We start from the raw sequence: 23,450 nt of genomic DNA, 5'->3' as shown, positions 1-23,450 counted from the left end.
AGCCATCTAATAAGGACAAATACTTACCCTTGTAGGTAAATATTTCTCCAAAAATGTTATTTATGATGAAAGAATGCTGGAGGATGTCGAAGGAGATAAATTCTTAGACCCTCTTTGTCTCCGGATTTCGCTCATCTAGAGCGATCATCGTTTCTAATGAGATGTTTTCAAACTGTCAAATCTTAAAGCAGAATAAACAAAAGAATTTCTTCAATTAACTTGAGCCGGAAGCATCTAGATTAAACTTAATTGATTAGCCAATGCATCATAAATATCTCAGATTGTGAAGGAGCAGCCTAAGGTCCGCTTTTCAAGATAACGCCACTGGCGCGAAGCAAATTTGTAAATTCAGACCGGCATAACTGACTATTGGCAATTTCAGATCGGCACGATAGAATCTTAACAGATTAAGACACCGGGGCAGTCAAAAAATTCTTGCAATTGTTTATCGAGCAACCAATGCGACCAAAAAAAACCGCCTCGACCCATAGTTTTTTTTAAGTCGCTCCAATGGCTATTCTTAAGCATTCATTTTCAAATTCTTGATTTACGGATATACATTGGGCCGCCAAAGTCTTTTCTAAAATCGCAATGTTAACGCTTTTTCTTGATTTCTGCTCGGCTCAAGTCTTTCAGTAAGTTGCACGCGCCTCAAAGTCTTTTCATAAGTCCTGCTGCCTTTCAAAGTCTTTCTTTAAACACGTCGCGACTCAAAGTTTTTCCTTAAGTCGCGCCGCTGCTCAAAGTTTCTTGTCAATTCCAGTTAAATAAGTTAGAACTACTACATTTTACCCTCATATACATCTTTAATCTCGTAATTAGAGCTACTAGTGATCTAACAGTTCTAATTCCCATATAAAAAAAGATCAAAGAATGTATTGTTGACCTAAAAGATAATTTACTTTTCGGCCTATTGAAGGAACGCTTACATTGACTACTGTTTACACTTCTGAAAAAATTTTGTTCTCTGATTTTTGTAAAGAAAAAAAAACAAAAACCGCGCTGAATTGTGCATTTTTGTACACCCCTACACCGCAAACTGCAAACTGTTTACACAGTTCAAGAAGTAAATTGCGTCAGTTTTTGGTCGCAATGGTTTATTCCGCAAACCCATTTGCTGTTAAAACAAATCAAAAGGAGCTTCTGTACTAAAAAATTCGATGGCAAAATTTTGATTGAAATAATTTAACTGAATTTTACTAACGCGGCTTCCAAAACCTGCGTTTTTACCCCCCTCGATCAGTTATTCAACTAGCCGTTTGTTCCCCCCTTCACTGTTGATCTGTTACAACTTTTGGAAATGTCTTTTGTCTTCATTCCATTCCTTCGCTCGAGTCTTTTTGACTCTTTGATTATTTCCTTTGAGGCCTTATTGGCTCTTTCGTTCTTTCCATCGAGTCTTTCTTGACTCTCTGTTTCAATGCTTTGAGTCTTTCTTGACTCTTTGCTCCAATCTTTCTGGATTAGTTTTTACCTTCCATCAAGTCACTTTTGACAGTTTTCTTCGTTTCGTTCGAGTACTATCTGATTTTTTGTATCGACATTTGTCTGGCTCATCATTTGTTTCGATTATTTTTGGGTTCTGGGCGTTTCTTGAAACTTATCTAGCTCATCTTCTGTATCGAGCCTTCCTGGTTTCTTGGCATTTTCCGAGCTTTATCTAACTCATCGTTCTCCTTCTAGTCTCTCTGGCTCCTCAGTTTTTCTTGAATTTCATCTAGCTCATTTTTGCTTTGAGCTTCTCTGACTCTTGGCGTTTCTTCAGTTTCTCTAAAACATAGCTTTGCTTTGGGCCTCTATGGGTTCTTGATGTTTCGAGCTTTGACTAACTCATCGCTTTCCTTCTAACCCCTCTGGGTTCTCAGTTTTTCCTGAGCTTCATCTACCTCATCTTTTACTTCGAGCCTCCCCGAGGTTCTTGGTGTTTCGGAGCTTTGTCATAGCCTATCGCTTTGATTCAACCCTCTATGGGTTCTTCGTTTTTCTCGAGCTTCGTCTACTCATCGGTTGCCTCGAACCTTTCTGAGTTCAAAGCCTTCTCCCTAGCTTTATCAAGCTGATCCGAAAATTCTGACCAACATCAAAAATTTGTTGGTGCATATAGATTTTGTACTTAACTGGTCATTTTGATGATTCCAATCTATCGAGAACATACAGAAAATCTCTACAACTATCTTTTATTTCACCTAAAAATTGTTTTCGATGAAAAACAATTAGGGATAGGATACTGTTCTTTTTCGAACACTTCCGGTGAAAATCTCCGGCTCCATTAAGCGAGCTTTGATATAAATTCAATAGGTTGGTTGGTACAGGTACATATCAAAGTTTTCCCTGTAACTCGAATTGATTCATTAAGTATAGGTTGGTAGGTGTTGGTCACTTCAGTTTGATTCTCAATTCAGTTTTAACAGCAATATATTGTTGCAGTCTCAACAGCATCATGGTAAACTGAACAAAAAAAGCTTCAGATAAGATTCGCTCAAGACTTTTAAAATCACTCTTCTAGTCTTGTTGGACGGTGAAACTGAAACAAAAAATTCAAATATTCTCTTGGGAAAAAGAACTTTTTTGAGGAAATAACTAAAATCATCTCAAACTGTTGTTAAATTTTTCTCAATAGCAGCTCTCAACATTTAGGGACTACAAATATAGCACCTCAAGTTTCAACTTTAAATGCATATGCTGCATCCATGGACACCTCAAACACTGTATCAGTGTCGAAACCATCTTGCCAACACAATGTTCAACACAAAAAGTTCAACACAATGAACAAAAAGCATCTCCCGCTAAAAGTAACTTCGAGGTCTTTTTTTTAAACCGCAACTTCAAGTGTTTTCTCGAATCCGGCAATTTTTTCCGGCTACAACGAACTCTCACTAAAGGAACTGTAAAAGCCTACAAGCTATCAACTCTGATAGTTTTTCTACTTTTAACCTTCACTTCCAAAACTCAGAATTACACTTTTCAACGGAAATCCAAACGACCTATTGCACTAGTATTGTTTTTTTAAATCTGCATTTCATCAGCCAAAAATAACGCTACTAAAAAAAATTCGTCTGTAATCTCTAGTAACTGGCAATGCCATGATAGTTGGTTAAGGTGTAAATGGAGGAACATCTGAATTTGCTCTTCAATTTCTGCGAGAAAATTTTGGCAGCTGCAATAGAATTATGAGGAAAAACCTGTTGTGGTCACAATAAGACTGAATTCAATTTAGTGCCAACTATTCTTGTGAAATTCATTCCAGTTCATTTGCACAGTCAATGGATAAATATTTTTATCAAAGTTTCTCGATTGGATGCAAAATAAAAACTGGAATTGCGTCATCAAAACGCTCTCATTCGAAATCAGACCAGCCTGCCATCGAAACTTTTGAAAACTCTTGCAATTTGCTGAACGGTCACTATGAAGTTGGTTTACAAGAAAACGCAGAACATCATAAACAACCGCTGGCTAGCTGATGAACAGCTCAACAATTTAGAAATTCGGCTTAACAACCAGCCTAAGAAAAAACTATCGCGCCTCAGCCATGACAGTTTTAGAAAAATGCTATTGAATAAAAAATATGTATTCATAACTATACAGCAATGAAATCATGGTTTTTACCGCATCATCCACTGAGCAGGGTCAAAAAAGTCAGAAGCGTCTCAAATTCTTCCAGCAGTTTTCAAGGAAAGTCACCAAACGCGCACTTTATCAAAAGTCTAGATCTTTTATGCATATTGACTGGCCCTGCTCTTTGCTACCGACAGAAAAAAAGAAGGTATAGCTGCAGACAAAGACAAAAAACTTATGCAAATTTTGGTAAGCTCTGAGGACAAGCCCTATCTTTGAGACCTTTGGAAAAAAAACAGCCAAAAAGAGTTTAAATATTACACCAGACATTTGTTCTGCTGACTCTGTGTAGTTTGTCATGCGCTTCGCAAGGTTGCGACAAACAATAAACGTGATTTTCTGCTTGCTTCCGAAGTTTGAAAACAAAACATATACATGGATGATTTATACCTTAGCTTAGCTACTGTAGACGAAGCCTTCGAACAGATGAAGCACCAGAGGAACCCGCACATAAAACGTTTCTGGGTTCAATTGATCAAAGCAGTCTCCTGAATGATCCTACAAGTCAACTTTAATTAGTTCTTAGTGTTAACTGGGATAGCAACAACATTTTTTGTCAAAGTTCTCCATATAGGAGTCGCTACTCAATGAAAACTATTGAAGTACACCGCCCTCATGACAAATCGCATTCGAAACAGTCGACTACCAAATTAGTCTCGAAGTGCTTAATGATACACTCTTTTAGACGTTAACAAACATCTGGATCTGAAATTTTAGCTCAATGAAACCGAAAGTCTTGATACTATTTCGCTGCCATAGAATTTCCTTGATCAGGAAAACCCATCCTCAATTCAGCTTCACACAATTTAAGCCGCATCAGAGTTTGCTCTTGCAGCAGATTTCTACCTTTCAATCTCTCATAACAACAGCTTGAAAACTCTCAACTTTGTAATCAGAAAAGCAAATGTTGCTCCAATAACACGCAATACTTCTTCAAATTTCAAAGTGCAAGCTGTAGTTTACGCTGCGCAGTTTTCCTGGTTCGCTGTTGAGGGGCCCGATTCACAAATTGAAAAAAACTTGGTCTGATAGCACAATGGTTTTGTATTGGCTGCGAACACCGAAATTACGACACAATTTTTTTGTGGCTAATCGACTACAAAAAACTAGACGTATCGAAACTCAAGCAAGCCGTTTTACGTTCTGACCTTGCTATAAATGATGTATTACTTATTACATCTATATGAAGCACCCTGCATGAAACATCTCATACAAATAGTCTACAAATGCTAAATATCTGTGAGATTATTTCACTTTAATCATTGAGTTTTCTAATGATAGAAATTAGTTGGTTATCGTATTTTTGGACAAATTACAGACATTATTTTTCAACGTTCCAAAATTAATAGATATTTGTGATGTATGGAAAAAAAATTGCTTACCATACAGATTTCACATAATTTTCTGGGTGGTTTCTCGAGTTGTATGGAACTTTTTTACCATATCTGGAAACCTTAGGATTAGAAGTTTTGGTCAACCCAGTCAGTATATGAATTCGATCAACAGCCATGGAAAAAACATTTGAGTATAACTCTCATGGGTAGTTCTAGGTAATTTCTGATTTGAGTTTCTCAAAACACTAAAATGACTCTATTTTACATAATTTACGTAAATAATGTACCTAGAGGCTGTTTATGGGGTGTTTTGGAAAACTATGGAAAAAATGCGTTTTTTCTGGCTCCGGCCCACTTCTGAATTTTATGGTAAAAAGACTTTGGGAAGAGTTTTAATTGTAATCAGTCAAAACGGGAGTCGACAATTAGCTTAAAAACTAGTGAATTTTTGGATGATGGGGTGATCGATCTGTTGAGAGGTTAATGCCCTTGAAAACAGGGGCGGATCGACCATTATCTCGAGGAGTTTTTTGTAAACTTTGTGGACTTTTTGAAGGTCGACTAATTTGAGTTTCAGAGTGCTCCCAGACTACTAGCAGATCATATTTCGACAAAATTTTTCAGCGCAATGTTTGGCTATTTTGAAAAATGTTGACTAAAAAACCGCGTTTTTTGGGGCGCGATCCTCCTCAAAACTAGTGTATATTGGCGCCAAAGGCGCTTGGAATAAAAATCACCTAAAATGAATATCTTTAAATCTACAAAGGGGGTCAAATTCCTAATGGGAAACGTCCGCCCCGCCCCTTCATAAATCCGCCCCTGCCTGAGAACAAATTATTAAGATAAATTCTTTTGATTGAACTTAGCCAACACATTTTACTCTGTTATGTCCTAATCTCAAAATTAGATCATAAGACCCCAACATTAGAAGTTACAAAACTGTCTTCAGAATCTAAATGTATTTTTTACTTAACTGGATATAATTATGAACAAACTACGTGGGTGATTACACTTTGAATTGAACAACACTGAGTTTATCGGGAGAAAGCAGCTTCATTTTTTCGTGCATTAAGTAAACAAAAAAAAACACACCACACGCAGCCCTTGAGTTTTTAGTTACTAACACATTACTTCGATAATTTTTTGAGAAGTGGTATGGTAACTGTAACATATGTTAGGGGGTCGTAAGAAAATTTTCATTCGAAAGTAAATACTAGTATGGTTCTATGTACAATCGAAATACGAACAACACGACTGCAATGACGACAACATGCACAATGAAAAAGATTCTGTCTACAAAAGTGGCCAATTGTTTCCATTGCAATGATGACTCCTCGTTTTCATGGCTCTCTTTTTGGCCAATTGTTGTGTAATTTGAGTATCATTATCATGTTTTTTGGACGGTGGTGGTGAATTGACCTGATCCATAGACTGCACATGAAGAGGGGATTCCATATTCATCCCTGATGACCCGTCTGAGTGTTTAGGAAGGGTCAAATGGGATGCTTTGACTGGACTTGGTTTGAGACCGAGGTAGATCACGTGATTGCTGGTTATCAATACCTGCAGCCAATTGTACATTGTGAGACTCGAACTGTTGTGGTGAATGTTGACAACTGAAAAGAGACGAAAAGAAAACTTTTTTAGTGTGATACAAATAGTAGCGTGATTTTTTACTTTCAAACTGGACTCTTTAACTTCCAAATTGAACTCTTGCTAGCTGGTAGGAGTTCTTAGATAGATTGTCGTAGGGGTTCTTAGATACTTCGTTCGAAGTAGCTAGATTATATTTATAGAGAGCGTATTATGGAACCGCGCATCAGCGGATTTAGGGGGGGGGGGGGGGTATGGGGGGGGGGGGGTGTTTGGGCGGACTCTTCCTTCAGGGATTCGACCTCCTTCCGACTCAAAGGGTCCCCTTTTGTACTATTTTAAGATATCCATTTTTGGCTGACTGGTCTCACAACTTTTCTAAAGACGCCTTCGGTGCCAATATAAATTAATTTTGAGGTGGGAGCGCCCACCGAAAAAACGCAATTTTTTGGTCAAAATTTTCAAAAAAGTACCTAAAACGGCGCAAAAAATTTAGTCGAAATAAGGTTCTTATAAAAATTTGGGAGAGCTCAGAAAATCAATTAGTTCGACCTAAAAAAAAAGGTCGACAAAATTTAAAAAACAATTGATGAGAGAAAATCCTAGATCCGCGCGTGGTACCGCGAAAAGATTATTGAAGATAAAACAATTGAAATTATACGAGTTGAGACCTCCCATTACCTTTGCAAATATTTTGGCTTTCGCTCTGAGAATAAAATAGAAGTTCAGAGATATCAGTGGAACGCTCTTGCAAGTTTACAGATTTCAAAATAACTTCTATAAAAGAAGGATCTAAACATTGTATATTTGGTGAGGGAAAATACTAGTGTGAGCCAAAGTCGGGCTTCAAATATCGAGTATATACAATTATTAAAATTTCCCTCTAAGCACATTAAAATGTAAAAAAAGTTTGAAAGCGTTTTCTCGATTTTTTCTACCTGCAGCTGCTGCGACACAATTGCAGGTGAGGTGAAAAGTAGCTGAAGCTATGAAGTAGATCAAGTAGGGAACGTGGTGCGAACTAGCCGGCAGAATAGTCAGCAAAGTTCCGTACGAGACAATCTCAGTTAGCAGAATAGTCACTGCAAAGGACACCTTCTCCCCTGAGTCCGGGGGAATGAAGAAAGTGACGGAGGAGAGAAGGTATAGAAGCACTGAAGGGTAGACGAACACCATCTTGTAGAACAGAGGGTCGCCGCTGTAGATTTATGGTGACCTTGATAGATTCGCGGAACTGTGAAACTTTCCACGTGAGCTTTTCCTTTTTGATCTCTACTGGTGTTACTAAATGCCACTGATCATTTGGTGTAAAATGCTGTAATGGCAGATATGTTTTACCAGTGCCATCTTGTACAAAGAAAGTTTTTTGGAATGCTGAAATACTCGTTCAAATATATCACTGAAAATAAAGTATCTACAGGTTGCGTTTTATTTCATTTTGCAAACCTAATTCATAGTCATCGGGTCTGGAAGCGAACATTGTTGCAGTTATTTCACAAGTTTGTGAGTCATATGGAAACTGAGAGACGTCAAACTCGCATGACATTTGATAGGTGAGCAGAGAAGTGTATGCCAGGATCATTCCAGTTTCGAATACAACTTGCCGTTCAAACGCCTCATAATTAACCATTGATGCTTCTCTCACAACTAAAAGAACAGATGATCATACTTAATTTCGTTTCAATGATCTTCGATATCACAAAAATTTTATCAAAAAATTAATCATAAGTGAAATCAAATATTTCCAAAATTGTGCAACACTTCTTATAACAAGGCCAAGCCCTGAATGTTCCGACTATAGTTTACGGCCAATTAAAAAATTTCTGGTTGAAATTTTTAAAAGTTTTATCCACTGCGTTGCTGTGTAAAGTACAAAAAGATTGCGTCTCTTATTCAAATAAAACGACCACACGCGTTTATAATAATGCGATATATTTTGCCCGTTAGTTGAATGAAGAAAACAACCAACAACCAGCCCAAGCATAAATTTTCAGTCAATTTCTTCAAAAATAGGAGCAATATTTCTACAAAACTGTTCGTATATCAAGGCGAAGCCCTTAATATTCCGACTGCAGTTTGATGCCAAAGTATTTTTTCTAACTCTCATCTCCGTACATAAGACAGTATTTAGCTAAATCTTAATGAAAAACCCAATGATTTGCTTATGGTACAATTTAATCCGCCACTAACGCGTGTTATAAGAACGCAATATATAGCAAGCAAATTATCCCAAGTTTGCAAGCTTAGCAAATAACAAAACCCTATTAACTTATCAATCCAAAAGAACTTTTTTATATTCCAGCTCCAGACAACATCTTCCGGATGGTATACAAAAAAATTCCGTCAAAAAACTCAGTAAAAAAATAAAAATAGTTCGAAGAAAAATCATCACAAGCGTAGCTATGTTGTCGCTTTTTTTCTCAAAATTTTGAAATAAAAATGGCTTTTAGGACACTAAATATACGATACTAATTACTATGGCGAGCTCCCGCCTGGGAGATCACCATTAGATAAATCAGCTAAAGCAACTTTAAAGAGTATTACATCAGAAAATTTTTCCCGTAGTTCTTGTTTTCCAGTTCTCTTGTTTTTCAGTTCCTTTGTTTTTCAGTTCTTTAATTGCGCCTAGAAATTAAACAAAACTTTTGGTATCAGGGTGCAGCCTTGAATGTTCTGATATCCTTTCAAGGTCTCTGAAATGGTGATTGCTTTAAGAAAATTGACGAAACTTTCTCAAAAAGAACATAAATCTTTTTTTAAGTTTGAGATTGTTTTGAAAGCTAGCCCCCACACGCTATACAAAGTACGAAGTGATGAATTCGTTTTAGCAAATTAGTAAATAGACCGAATAGCCGGCTCAATTTAATTTGAAACGATTTCTAAGATGAATTAAGTCTTCATCATAGCACGAAATTTGCCACTTTTATTTGACCCAAATTGATCACCTTTAAACCCCCATGACTTTAAAAAATGTATGTTTTTGTAAATTTGTGCTAAAGAAAACAATACCTTTTGGCTGATTCAAAAAAATTTTGCAAAAATTGATAGTTAAAAGTAGAAATTTGTCTGGAGAAGAAAACCCACGCCGAGCAAAAATTTTAGTCAATTTTTTCAAAAGTCCGAACAATTATCCTAACTTTTTGACCTCAATTTTCCTAATTTTCTCATGGGAAAGAAATTTTTCAAAAAATGTTTTTGCAGGCAGCCAAAATATGACCTGAGTTTTTTCTCATATTTTCTCTGAAACCGGAGCAATCAAATGCATTTTGTGCTGCAAGGCCGACAATGCAATTTGCAAAAACTTGAAATGAAAACGAAACCGTAGCATTACAAGAACTAAGATTTAAAAACGCTATAATACTTACGAACATCTGGTACCCAGAATGTACCTCCAGGGACAAATAATGTGGTGGTGGTACCGTTGTTGTACTCGCTTTTGTTCCACATGGCGCTGTTGCTGTAGTAGTAAAAGTAAATATAGAACTTGCCAACCCACACACCGTCCTGTTAAGGTAAAAACAACCCGCATACTAGCTTTAATTTTGAGTCGTTTCACGCTTCTCACAAATAGAAAAAAAAGATTGATGAAAATATGCAAATTTTTGGATTGAAGTAAACTTTACAGATTGAATTGGGCTTACAGTTTTTCAACTTGATCTTCTTGGTTTAAAGCAATTTTCTAACCTTTCGGAGATTAAAAAAACTACAAAAATTAGTTTAAAAAAATATCGTTCTGAGATTGCAATAAACTTCTTTCAGGGCTTCTAGTAGCAATTTTTTGACTTTCAATTTTTTAAGCAAAACTTGACTCTCAGATGAAGCTTTTGGAAATCTAAGATGAAATTATCTTTAAAAAGGAGTGTTTAAAAAGGAGTGTTTTTAAAAAGAAGTGTTTTTTGTTTAAAGATGTATCTTGTTCGATCAGCAGCAGTTGGTCAAATTTTTCCAATTAGTTCAAGGAGTGTTGAATAAATTATTCCAAATTTGTAGAGAGATTTCCCATGTCTAGTTTTGCGTGAAAGCACTTTTAAAACATTTTACAAAGACATCACCTTTTCGTCCACTTCTTGTATCTTGAATAGATCAATATATATGAATACCGTTCTGTTGACCATATCCACAGGCGGCCACAGGCTAGGGATGCTACTCTTCAATTTCTTCATCAAACGTTGTTCTCCCTCAACTCCATTTTGGGGGGCAGTTTGATTACTGACCTTAAAGTCCGAGAATGAATTAGGCTTGGCGTTACTGAAAAAACTAAGTAGAAAAATGACGTGAAGTGACTTATATTTGAACATTTTAATTTCTACTTTTTTGGAGCTGAAAATGCGAAACAATTTTTTGGGGTTGTGGTAGCAACGATAGTAGGAAAAGGATCAGTTTGTTTGTTTGCTTCATTTAATTTCCTCCATAAAATCTATTAATTTCCAGCTGATTCAATTTTAGCGGGATATTAAATGATTTTGAAGTTTAAATTGAGACAAACATAGAACCGATCATCAAAGCTGATTTTATATAACTCGCTAAAAAGACGGCCAGCAAGCATACAACCACCATTTCAAATTTGTATATCAGCTGACAATTTTTGCGATGCGCAATTTTGATTGGCTGAAAAAAAATACACAGCGTGGTACAGTGCTGATTTAAATTAACCGGACAAAGCAAACTAAACTTCAATAGGGTTGAGTTTAGGTGAAAACTTATGAAGACAAAACTTGACTAAAATTTTGGCAGGATTAATATAATGTCATTTTGGCTTTTCTTAGTTAATCAAAAATTACGCCGAAAAAACCCAGCTGATCACAGACATAATTATATCAAAGTGAGCCACTTACGTAGCCCAATAAACATTATGAAGGGTATTTTCTCCAAAAAAAAATTGCAAATTGTTCAAAAACTGTTTTTAAATAAAAAGTTGGTATTTATATAGTAAAAACGACCTTTTTTGTCTATCAAACAAAAATAAATAATTTATACAATATTTGGAGATTATACCCTTCTTAAAGTTTGTTGGGCTACGTAAGGGGCTCACTTTAGTATAATGATGTCTCTGATCGACTGGGTATTTTCGGCGTAATTTTTGATTAACTAAAAAAAGCCAAAATGACCCATTTTTGGGGTAAAATTTTGTGCCCGAATTTCGTAAAACAAATTACACCATATTAATTCTGTCAAAATGTTAAGCAAATTTTGTTTTCATAAGTTTTCCCCTAAACTCAACCCAATTTGAGAAAAACGCGTTTCAAATTTCAAGTTAAACGCGTTTTGTCCGGTTAATTTAAATCAGCACTGTATTTGAGATAGCAGAATAAAAAATGTAAATTGCTTAGAATTAATCGGAAAAAAATTTCCCCGCCTTCTAAAAGACAGGGGGTCCCTATATTTGAATACAATCCTAAAAATTGGGTCTTCAAACTTCAGAAGACCTTCTCATAGAATTTTGTGGAAAACATAGAGTCCCCGGCCTAATCTGATAGAACTCCTGACGATCACAAATTAAAAAACTAAAAATAGTTCAATCATTTTTTCCCTGATCTTAGATAAGTTTGCAACAATTTGACTTAATCATGACTAATTTTTTTACCATTCCGGCTCACCCAAAATATTTTCGCAGACTTTTCCTCGTTAGAATAGAATCATTTTCCAATAAAACTACAGAAACGATGCAAATGGAAGTGGAACAAGGTAATTAACCGGGTCGACTTCCGCGACTTAAGAAAAGACTTTGTAAGTCGCGCCGCATACCGTTTTCAGACTGGATTTCGCAGTCGCGCCGCGTGCCTAAGTCGCGCCGTCAGTCTTTTCTTAAGTCGCGCCGCGCCGCTTTAGTCTATAAGCCGGCCTTCAATCGCCAAGTTTCGGTCGCGCCGGTCTGGAATTGCCAATATAAAGTCGCGCCGCTCTGGAATTGCCAAATTTGAGTCGCGCCGGTCTTTTCTTAAGTGGTGGACCTCGACCCGGGTAGTCAAATTATTTCGAAATGGCACTCAGATGCTTACACTTAAAATTTGAACTTCATAGTTTGCAGAAACTTCGATGATCAAAAACTATCCGAGAACTGTTAAAGAGCAATCAGAGCTGACAGGACTTCGCCCTGATATCAGAGCTCTTTTATTATTCATCGTTATTTATTATTCATTATTTGGTTCATCAATTAACCAATCACTTTCAATCAACTTGGTTTTTCAATTCCGCTTTTCAATTAAATATTGAATTTTGATTAAAATGCCTGATTGTGTCGATTGCATGAATTTCAACCCAACATAAATGAAATCTGATTTTTGGCGGTTTAGTGCATAAGACCCAATTGTTTAATCTCCAAGCTTTTTCAATTTGAGGGGGCGGCAGCTTGTTTGATATATCCAATTAGTTCAGTCTAGTAGATCCGTAAAAACACTTGGCCAGCCAGAAACTTTGGTCAAAAATTTTCATCTAAAATAAGATTTTCAATTTAGATCCAACACCTAGCTTTTCATATTTTGTTTCCTAGAATAAGTTATTTCTAGAATATTTTTGAACCGTTACTTAAGCTTATTTGAGCACCATATATTAAGAAGATTTAGAGCACAAGGAATTAGTGATTAATTTGAAAGGCAAATATTTCTGATTGCGAAACTATAAATTTATTCAAGTCCAATTAGTTGCAAGGAACTGTGGTTAGGGACTTCATAAAAAAACGCGCGTTTCCCAAATTTTTTTGTTCGTTTTCAGGAAAATTTGCGTTTCTAAAAATGCAAGGTTATTGAAGATGTGAACTGGATGAGTTAAAAAAATTTATGTTAATTTTGTAGTTATAAAACACGAACCAGGGACTTACTATATTACGAGTCGAGATCCAGCTCTAAAAAGGTTCAAGATTTGAGCGGTTGGAGCGGTTTTTTAACAAATGCGCTCAAGCTGCTTACACATTGCTCAAATTTTTGCAAGAAACATTCAAACCGTCGAAACCGTTAAAAACCGTTCAAAACCTATAGCAATAACTACTCAAAATTTGAGCCGTTTTTTTAAATTGAATTCCTAAACAATATATTTGATGCGTGGGAGCGCACGCCGCAAAAAAATGGTTTTTTGGTCAAAGTTTTCCAAAAAAGTGCCTAAAAAAACGCCTTTTTTGCCGTTTTTTTTAAAAATGTGGCTGCGGCACAGAAAATTTTGTCAAATTAGGGTTTTTATAGTGATTTGGAGCGCACAGCAAATCAATTTGGTCCGTTGAACTAAAAGGCATGGAAAACGTTCAGGGATGCATGGGAAATGCATGGTCAGCTGTTTTTGTCGACAAAGTAGAGTTCACAAAAATAACTCTTTCATTGTCCTTAGAATTGGAAGCAATCATAAGGATTACCAAGTTTAAAAGCTAACATCCAAAACTTATTTCAATCATTTGTTCAAACTGTTCAATATATTATGCAACTGTCGTTTGATAAAAGAAAACAGCCAAAACTACCACCATGAACACAACATGTGTGATAAAACATAATCTGTCCAGAAAACTAGCCAAATATTTCCACTTCAATTCGGTATTTTCCACATCTTCTTTCCCAGATGGGTAGATCTGGTCAGCAATTTCTACTCTCGAGTCTCCTGAAGATTCTTTTTTGTTCTGAAAGGGTTTTAGAAAGAGACAGATTAAGTGTTTACTAGATATTAGCTGCTCAACCCACTCGTACATTTCCATGAAGGATGAGTTGTGGTGAATGTAGACAACTAAAAAGAAGAACATTTTTGATCTCAGTGATCACTTCAATTTATCCGCATTGATGTGGTAGATCAGAATATCTAACAAGGATACCACATTCACAAAACAATAAAAATAAGGTTTTTTTAATCTTCATATTAGTTTCGATTCCATACACGATATTTTTAATTCCATACACGATTCCTAAAATTCAGCTTAAAAGTTATAGTCGTGATTCAGCTTAAAATTCAATGTTTCATAAGTCAACAACTACTTGAGACCAGTTTATGGACAGTCGGAACATTCAAGGCTTTGCGTTGCCCTGATACGAGCAGTCATGTTCAAATTAGTGTCGGTTTTTCTTCATGACGTCATAAAAGGATATGAAGGAAAAACTAGAGCTTAGGCATAATCAAAAAGCACAGCAAAGTAAGCAAATTGAACACTATTTTTTCTAGAAAAACAAAACAAAAGTAATAAAAAAAACGCTTTTCAAGTTTTCAAATTTTGTAGCAGTTTTTTTAATTTTTGAAATTTTTGGTTCTAAAAAGGCGCTAAGAAACTGTTCAAAACTAATTTCACTCGGGTTAAACTAATTAAGTTTTTTTTAAATATTAAGAAATGAAAAAAATTTATTATATCTGCTCGCTAGCTTTATCAGCTCAAATTAGGAATAAAAAGATGAAATTATAAACCAGTTTTTCCCAATACTGGGACAACATTTTGAAATTTTTTAAAAATCGTTCGAATCAGGACTGAAAGGGGTTTATTATGATATATCACTCGAGCTTGTGGTACCTGTTAAGCTTGGAAAATAAATAATGCACACCCGAGTACTAAGTTTCGCAACATTTTTCACATGGTCGGAACAAAAAAAATAATCATTTCTGATTACCCAAATTTTGAACGTGAACTTTGAAAGAAAAAAACCAAAATTTTAGGTCAAAAAGACCGTTTTTGGGGCACTTTTTTGACAAATTTTGACCAACAATTGCGTTCTTTTTTTCGACTGCTCCCCCTCAAATTTAACATATATTGGCGCCTAAGGCGCCTTTAAACAAATTTTTGGGTCAGTCAGCCAAAAATAGATATCTCAAAATAGTACAAAGGGGGGACCCTCTGGGTCGGCAGTGGGTCCAATTCCTGAGTCGAATTCCTAATGATAATCAGAAACAGAGAGCAGTGCTGCAACAAAATGTAATGGCTTTAACCAACACCAACTGCCAGGTGAAAAGTTACCCAGCCGAACTCAACCTGGACCAAAGACTGACCGAAATATAAATAGAACGGAAACTTTTCTGCTTTATTTTTCCGCAGACTGCAAGTAGAAATCTGCCTAATTTTACTTTGTAAGTTTTTTCCAATGATATTGAATTACTCTTCTGTGCCCGTGCTAAAAAATTTGTTAACGACAATGTTTTTGTGAACATTTTTTAATTAATGTATTTATAAACTATTTTGCTCAACGTTACATTTTCTTGTAACTTTAATTCTCATTGTTTAATATAATACTTATTTACTGCTTATTAACCTCTCAATTTATAGCTATTTAACCTCACTTTTATACGTCTGTCACCCCATGAAAACTTAAAAAAAAAAGTTTTGGATCAAGTTAAGATACTCCACCAAACTTCTGCAACTTACTTCAAGTCAAAAACTTAAATACAAATAAAGTTTTTATAATATGAAAATACAAATGAAGTTTTGAAAAATGTATTTGTGTAGAGGTAAATGATTGGGTTAAAAAGATGTACCTGAGACGGCTATGACACATGTGCAAGTGAGGTGGAGTGTGACTGCAGCCATGAAATAAATGAGAAAGGGCACATGATAAATGATTGGTTTGAAAAGATGTACCTGAGACGGCCATGACACATGTGCAAGTGAGGTGGAGTGTGACTGCAGCCATGAAATAAATGAGAAAGGGCACATGATAAATGATTGGTTTGAAAAGATGTACCTGAGACGGCCATGACACATGTGCAAGTGAGGTGGAGTGTGACTGCAGCCATGAAATAAATGAGAAAGGGCACATGATAAATGATTGGTTTGAAAAGATGTACCTGAGACGGCCATGACACATGTGCAAGTGAGGTGGAGTGTGACTGCAGCCATGAAATAAATCAGAAAGGGCACATGATAAATGATTGGTTTGAAAAGATGTACCTGAGACGGCCATGACACAAGTGCAAGTGAGGTGGAGTGTGACTGCAGCCATGAAATAAATGAGAAAGGGCACATGATAAATGATTGGTTTGAAAAGATGTACCTGAGACGGCCATGACACAAGTGCAAGTGAGGTGGAGTGTGACTGCAGCCATGAAATAAATGAGAAAGGGCACATGATAAATGATTGGTTTGAAAAGATGTACCTGAGACGGCCATGACACAAGTGCAAGTGAGGTGGAGTGTGACTGCAGCCATGAAATAAATGAGAAAGGGCACATGATAAATGATTGGTTTGAAAAGATGTACCTGAGACGGCCATGACACAAGTGCAAGTGAGGTGGAGTGTGACTGCAGCCATGAAATAAATGAGAAAGGGCACATGATAAATGATTGGTTTGAAAAGATGTACCTGAGACGGCCATGACACATGTGCAAGTGAGGTGGAGTGTGACTGCAGCCATGAAATAAATCAGAAAGGGCACATGATAAATGATTGGTTTGAAAAGATGTACCTGAGACGGCCATGACACATGTGCAAGTGAGGTGGAGTGTGACTGCAGCCATGAAATAAATCAGAAAGGGCACATGATAAATGATTGGTTTGAAAAGATGTACCTGAGACGGCCATGACACATGTGCAAGTGAGGTGGAGTGTGACTGCAGCCATGAAATAAATGAGAAAGGGCACATGATAAATGATTGGTTTGAAAAGATGTACCTGAGACGGCCATGACACATGTGCAAGTGAGGTGGAGTGTGACTGCAGCCATGAAATAAATGAGAAAGGGCACATGATAAATGATTGGTTTGAAAAGATGTACCTGAGACGGCCATGACACATGTGCAAGTGAGGTGGAGTGTGACTGCAGCCATGAAATAAATGAGAAAGGGCACATGATAAATGATTGGTTTGAAAAGATGTACCTGAGACGGCCATGACACATGTGCAAGTGAGGTGGAGTGTGACTGCAGCCATGAAATAAATCAGAAAGGGCACATGATAAATGATTGGTTTGAAAAGATGTACCTGAGACGGCCATGACACAAGTGCAAGTGAGGTGGAGTGTGACTGCAGCCATGAAATAAATGAGAAAGGGCACATGATAAATGATTGGTTTGAAAAGATGTACCTGAGACGGCCATGACACAAGTGCAAGTGAGGTGGAGTGTGACTGCAGCCATGAAATAAATCAGAAAGGGCACATGATAAATGATTGGTTTGAAAAGATGTACCTGAGACGGCCATGACACAAGTGCAAGTGAGGTGGAGTGTGACTGCAGCCATGAAATAAATGAGAAAGGGCACATGATAAATGATTGGTTTGAAAAGATGTACCTGAGACGGCCATGACACAAGTGCAAGTGAGGTGGAGTGTGACTGCAGCCATGAAATAAATGAGAAAGGGCACATGATAAATGATTGGTTTGAAAAGATGTACCTGAGACGGCCATGACACATGTGCAAGTGAGGTGGAGTGTGACTGCAGCCATGAAATAAATCAGAAAGGGCACATGATAAATGATTGGTTTGAAAAGATGTACCTGAGACGGCCATGACACATGTGCAAGTGAGGTGGAGTGTGACTGCAGCCATGAAATAAATCAGAAAGGGCACATGATAAATGATTGGTTTGAAAAGATGTACCTGAGACGGCCATGACACATGTGCAAGTGAGGTGGAGTGTGACTGCAGCCATGAAATAAATGAGAAAGGGCACATGATAAATGATTGGTTTGAAAAGATGTACCTGAGACGGCCATGACACATGTGCAAGTGAGGTGGAGTGTGACTGCAGCCATGAAATAAATGAGAAAGGGCACATGATAAATGATTGGTTTGAAAAGATGTACCTGAGACGGCCATGACACAAGTGCAAGTGAGGTGGAGTGTGACTGCAGCCATGAAATAAATCAGAAAGGGCACATGATAAATGATTGGTTTGAAAAGATGTACCTGAGACGGCCATGACACATGTGCAAGTGAGGTGGAGTGTGACTGCAGCCATGAAATAAATGAGAAAGGGCACATGATAAATGATTGGTTTGAAAAGATGTACCTGAGACGGCCATGACACAAGTGCAAGTGAGGTGGAGTGTGACTGCAGCCATGAAATAAATCAGAAAGGGCACATGATAAATGATTGGTTTGAAAAGATGTACCTGAGACGGCCATGACACATGTGCAAGTGAGGTGGAGTGTGACTGCAGCCATGAAATAAATGAGAAAGGGCACATGATAAATGATTGGTTTGAAAAGATGTACCTGAGACGGCCATGACACATGTGCAAGTGAGGTGGAGTGTGACTGCAGCCATGAAAAAAATCAGAAAGGGCACATGATAAATGATTGGTTTGAAAAGATGTACCTGAGACGGCCATGACACATGTGCAAGTGAGGTGGAGTGTGACTGCAGCCATGAAATAAATGAGAAAGGGCACATGATAAATGATTGGTTTGAAAAGATGTACCTGAGACGGCCATGACACATGTGCAAGTGAGGTGGAGTGTGACTGCAGCCATGAAAAAAATCAGAAAGGGCACGTGATGTGAGCTGGCGGGCAAGACATCCACCAGTGTCCCACACGACACTACTTCCGTTAACAAGATAGTCACTGCAAACGAAACTTTCTCCCCCGAATCTGGGGGGATGAAAAAAGTGACGGAAGATAGGAGGTACAAAATGACAGACGGGTACACAAACACCAGTTTGTAGAATAAAGGACGACGTTGCAGATCAATGGTTACACGAATCATTGGACGACCCCGAGTCTCGTTTTGTGTAGGTGGCAACTCGTCCAATTGAATTTGAACGGGTGTTTTGAGTCGCCATTGGTCGCTAGCAGTGAAAAACTTTAGAGGCAGGTGTGACTTCCCAAAGCTATTGGGAGGAAAGAATCTATCTTCCAGGCCTGCAAATTATTGATGCCAATTTAATCTAAGATCAGAAAACCTCTGGTTGATTTTTACCTATATTCTTTCATGAAAAAGGTTGATTGCACCAAGCCTCTTCCTCCTAACTGCGAGTAGTTGTCGTCACAAAGTCATGGCAACAACAGAAACCCCATAAAACCATTTTGAGCCCAATGATCCCCTGCTTCGTTCTTACCTGCAATTACAGAAACGCAACCAGCACGCCAGACTCGGTTCCAGTTTTTTTCCTTTCTATGCTTATCTTTTAAGTGTGTTTGTTGTCTATAAAAAGTACTTATTTGGTAAATTTTTTGTGTTGCAAGAAGATTGAATGAGTTTTTTTGAGAAGGTCGATGAAACCCTCCCCCCCCCCCCCGTTCATGTATTCATAAATATATTCATTCATGCAACTCCATGAAAAAAGCTCAAATTTTTATGAAGAACGATTCTCAGAAATAAAGACCACTTAATAAAAAAACATAGCTCACTTTATGTTTGCCGCCAAACCCGATTCGGATGCTCACTTTATCTTTGAATGTTCTCGACCAAAATTTGGTAGGGTTTGACCCCAATATGCATCAACCGTATCGATCAAAATCGGCTATTTTTTGAAGTTTTTTTGCCAAAATTTTTGAAAAATTTGGGTAATTTTCACGGCTTCATAAGGCTGGAAAGCCAAAAAACAAAAAAAAATGCCTCAAACCGAATCAAAAACATCCCATTGTTATCGCTCAATAATACAGCAAGAGTAGCCAGATGTGGAGCAAAGAGCACAGAAAAATCCGAGCACACAAAACACAGTTGAAAGTTTTTCGTATAGTTTTCCAAAGCGCTGGCGTTTTTTCTGCCTAATGTGATGAATGAAATAACAAAAACGTATGACTAAGGGTGCACCTAGCTGGTAGTCGGATGGTCGCGACACATGAGTTGTCAAAGTTACTACACATTGCTGCGAATCGAAGGGAAACTGGGACACATCGAAGAGGCAACTCATTTGACAAGTTGTTAGAGTCGTCATTGCCAAAATCATTCCATGTTCAAACACCACCTGTCTGTTAAACGCGTCATACTTTCTTTCCGATGCCTCATGTACAACTAAAACAAAATAGATACAAGGATAACCGGTTACTGTGCAAGTAGCACAGAGTGTTCCGACCAGTCTTAAAAAATTACATCAAAATTATTTTTTCAATTAGAGTCGTTTTTTCGGCTTGAAGTGAAAAAAAATCTGAGCGAAAAAGTAGAGCGGAAATTTTTTTTCAAAACGAAAACAAAAAAATTGAAGTTTTTGATTCCTAAGATGAAGGTAAAAACTCCAAAAACTAACTTCATTAGAGCAAAAATAGAATTGCAAGGCTTAAATTAAGCATTAATGAGCTAATGTAAGCCTGCTCACTTGCTCGAGATTGGACAAAAATCAAAATTTCAAAACGGTTTTTCTCGACACCGGGAAAGCTTTTTAAAATTTTTTTGATGTCCTATGAATCACGTCTGAAAGGGCTTTGAAATGTCTGATGACAATTTGTGGTAGCTGCTTTTGCGTGGAAAACAAAAAAACAAAAATCTATGAGAAATCAAAGCTCCTCCCCATTTTCAATGGTCGGAACAAAAAGTGATAAAACGAAATAGTTGAAAAAACGCAGTATTACACGCCTCAATCAAAAAGTCATTGAAGCTAGCGCATTTGTACCTCGGCAAAGTCCCCTGTACCTATTTCTAATGTATTTCAACGAGAATTATCATCTTGTATGAAAAAAAATTTGGCTTCATAAGCAACTTAACTGCTCTTTTCTCTTTAAACACTTTCTGCGGTCTACCGAACAAACAAAAACAAAAAATACCAGCCTATTTTTTTCATATGAACAAACTTGTGACAAATTTGTTCCAAAAAAGGGTCAGAAAAAAATAAAATTAGCGTCTGCTCTCACCATTTTTAGACGCTGCAGCTTGTGATCTTTGCATTCCTTTTTTCGACTAAAATTTTCTCAAAGTATAACTCAAAAATCTCGTAGTTCCAAATTTTAGAAAAAACAATGGAATATTTGTCCTCGGGAATGATTTTTTCTCCAGTCTTTTTTAAGCCATTTTTTGACACACATTTTCTACACTCTGAAAAATGTTTAAGCTCGAAGCTCAAAATTAAATTACAGCGGCAATGCGGATCCTTGCGTCCTTTGGGATACAACGCAAGCACAGAATTGCAAGCTAGCAAATAGTAGTGACTGAAAAATAGAAATCGAAAAACAGAAAAATTGGGAAACAAAAAAATTTATTTCGGAAAAACTGGAAAAACTCAGCCACCATTATTTAATAAAGTTATAGAACTTACCAAAGTGGCTATTCCCAGGCCTGGCCTTACACAATCAGCTAAAAATGATAGAAGAAGGCCTGGTAGTCGAATATATGCGCTTTTATAATGTTTTGAGGAAATTTTTTTTTTAGATCGAAAAGTGAAATATGGGTGATATAAGTTGAAAACGGGGAGGGACGTAAATTGAAGAAAATAAATGCAGGGCGGAAAAAATTATGAAACTGAAAAAAATGTATAAAAAACATACAAAAAACATTAGGAAGTGAAGTATAAAAAAATAAATTTTTTCTGGCCAAGTTAAATCTCACACTAAAAAAAAGAAACAAGTCTTTTGCAAAAGCAGCAGTAAAATTTTATTAAAGTTTTTTTTATTACTTTTTTATAGTTCATATACTATGAGAATTACAATTTCTATATACAATTTATTAAAAATGTGGTTAAAATGTCAGAGCTATATTGCCAAAAAAAAATAATTCTTTATAATCGATTATAATCGATGACAAGTGGTACTGATGATTAGTGGTAAGTTGTAGTTTCGATTCTGCGCATGAGTTTCAATCGTTCTCGTTGTAATTCAATAAAGGTCAAAAGTGGCCTGACTTACTAATATCGGGCATCCAAAGTGTGCCTTTGGGAAGGAGGAATGACTCGACGGTGCCATTGTTGTATTCACTCTTGTTCCATTGGGCACTGGGCGAATAGTAGTAGACATAGATGAAGAATTTGCCGACCCACATGCCATTCTATCAACAAAACAGGTATTCTCCTTGTACCTAATCAAGATCGCAAACATGCTCTAAATTTCTGATAACAGTGTTACAAAAAGAGTATCAGAATTAATATGAGTTAATTTGAGACGGTCTCAATCTTTGTCAGCTGACTGGATCATTTTTTTTGAGTTTCAGGCTTTTTACAAGTGTCAAACAAAATCGATACACAATTTGAATTGATGAAAGAGATCCTCACCTTTTCGTCCACTTCTTGTATCTTGAATAGATCAACATAGATGAATACCGTTCTGTTGACCATATCCACAGGCGGCCACATGGTAGGTATGCTACTCTTCAATTTCTTCATCAAACGTTGCTCTCCCTCAACTCCATTTGTCGGACCATATTCTTCTGATTTATGTAGACAATCACAAAACTTGAACAAAATAAACGAGCCAACGAAGATGTATTGCAAAAAGCTTAAGTTTTTTGACTTCATCGTGAATGCAAAAACCAAACAAAAACAATACCCGAGGTCTTAGTTTTAACTGTTCCTTTAAATTTTGTAGACAAAAATTTAGTGGCTTCAAACAGTTTTTTCGTGCGATCCGATGAATCGACGGTGTTTTAAGTTGTCTGGCAGAAATAACTTCAAAAAAACTTCTGATGAATAATCTTCGTTTTCCGCTTACTCTTCAGATAATGATAAAATGCAGACTTCCTTTTCGCTATTCATCCGAAAAAAAATAGCAGCCAGCTCAAAGCAAAAGATAAAGGGGGCGAAACGTTAATGGATTGGAATATATCGGCAGACAGACACAAAAAACGGGGAAAATCATCTTCTCAAAGCAAATCTAGCGTTTCAAATCAATAATTGGTGAAGTTCACGCGATACTTTTTTATTGAAAAAACCACAGACACAAACAACGCAAATCATTCTTTGGAATAAACAAGGAATCCAATTATCCAAATTGCCATTGTCAACGGAATTTCAAATTGAATCATCGCAGTCATTCCAAAAATACGGCCTCAAAATTCTTTTTATTTCCAAAAACACTGCCCTGCAAAAATTCTCAGCAAAAAAAAAAGATTCACATTTTCCTGTAAAGTTTAAATTAAATAAATTTTTCTT

At 36.8% G+C, this 23,450-nt stretch overlaps 4 protein-coding genes across 7 annotated transcripts in view; 2 read left to right on the top strand and 2 right to left on the bottom strand.

Moving 5' to 3' along the window:
* Positions 1-23,450, top strand: part of LOC134845466 (glycogen debranching enzyme-like) — a 643,946-nt gene that overhangs the window by 513,746 nt on the left and 106,750 nt on the right. The gene's annotated exons all lie outside the window — the stretch shown is intronic.
* Positions 1-23,450, top strand: part of LOC134845467 (serine/threonine-protein phosphatase 2A 65 kDa regulatory subunit A alpha isoform-like) — a 525,354-nt gene that overhangs the window by 475,688 nt on the left and 26,216 nt on the right. The gene's annotated exons all lie outside the window — the stretch shown is intronic.
* LOC134846869 (acetylcholine receptor subunit beta-like) lies at positions 6,137-10,906 on the bottom strand. 2 transcript variants are annotated; one of them, XR_010162830.1, is made up of 5 exons: positions 10,595-10,906; positions 9,908-10,046; positions 7,989-8,189; positions 7,481-7,857; positions 6,137-6,565 (listed from the first exon to the last, which is right to left on the bottom strand). XR_010162830.1 is itself a non-coding variant. In XM_063864275.1 (5 exons), the coding sequence occupies exons 4-5, from the start codon at positions 7,716-7,718 to the stop codon at positions 6,243-6,245; spliced, it is 561 nt and encodes a 186-aa protein (XP_063720345.1). In that variant the 5' UTR covers positions 7,719-7,916; positions 7,989-8,189; positions 9,908-10,046; positions 10,595-10,906; the 3' UTR covers positions 6,137-6,242. The 2 variants fall into 2 exon arrangements, 1 of the variants encoding a protein (XP_063720345.1); XM_063864275.1 differs by having other exon boundaries at positions 7,481-7,916.
* LOC134846847 (neuronal acetylcholine receptor subunit alpha-7-like) lies at positions 14,278-23,011 on the bottom strand. Its single transcript, XM_063864243.1, has 5 exons — positions 22,575-23,011; positions 22,213-22,351; positions 20,192-20,392; positions 18,856-19,296; positions 14,278-14,318 (listed from the first exon to the last, which is right to left on the bottom strand). Exons 1-5 carry the CDS (start codon positions 22,815-22,817, stop codon positions 14,278-14,280), a joined length of 1,065 nt encoding a protein of 354 aa, XP_063720313.1. The 5' UTR covers positions 22,818-23,011.

The sequence above is a fragment of the Symsagittifera roscoffensis genome, chromosome 5 (genome assembly GCF_963678635.1).
Source record: "Symsagittifera roscoffensis chromosome 5, txSymRosc1.1, whole genome shotgun sequence".
NCBI classification, from domain to species: domain Eukaryota; kingdom Metazoa; phylum Xenacoelomorpha; order Acoela; family Convolutidae; genus Symsagittifera; species Symsagittifera roscoffensis.
This window is presented reverse-complemented; position numbering and strand designations above follow the sequence as displayed.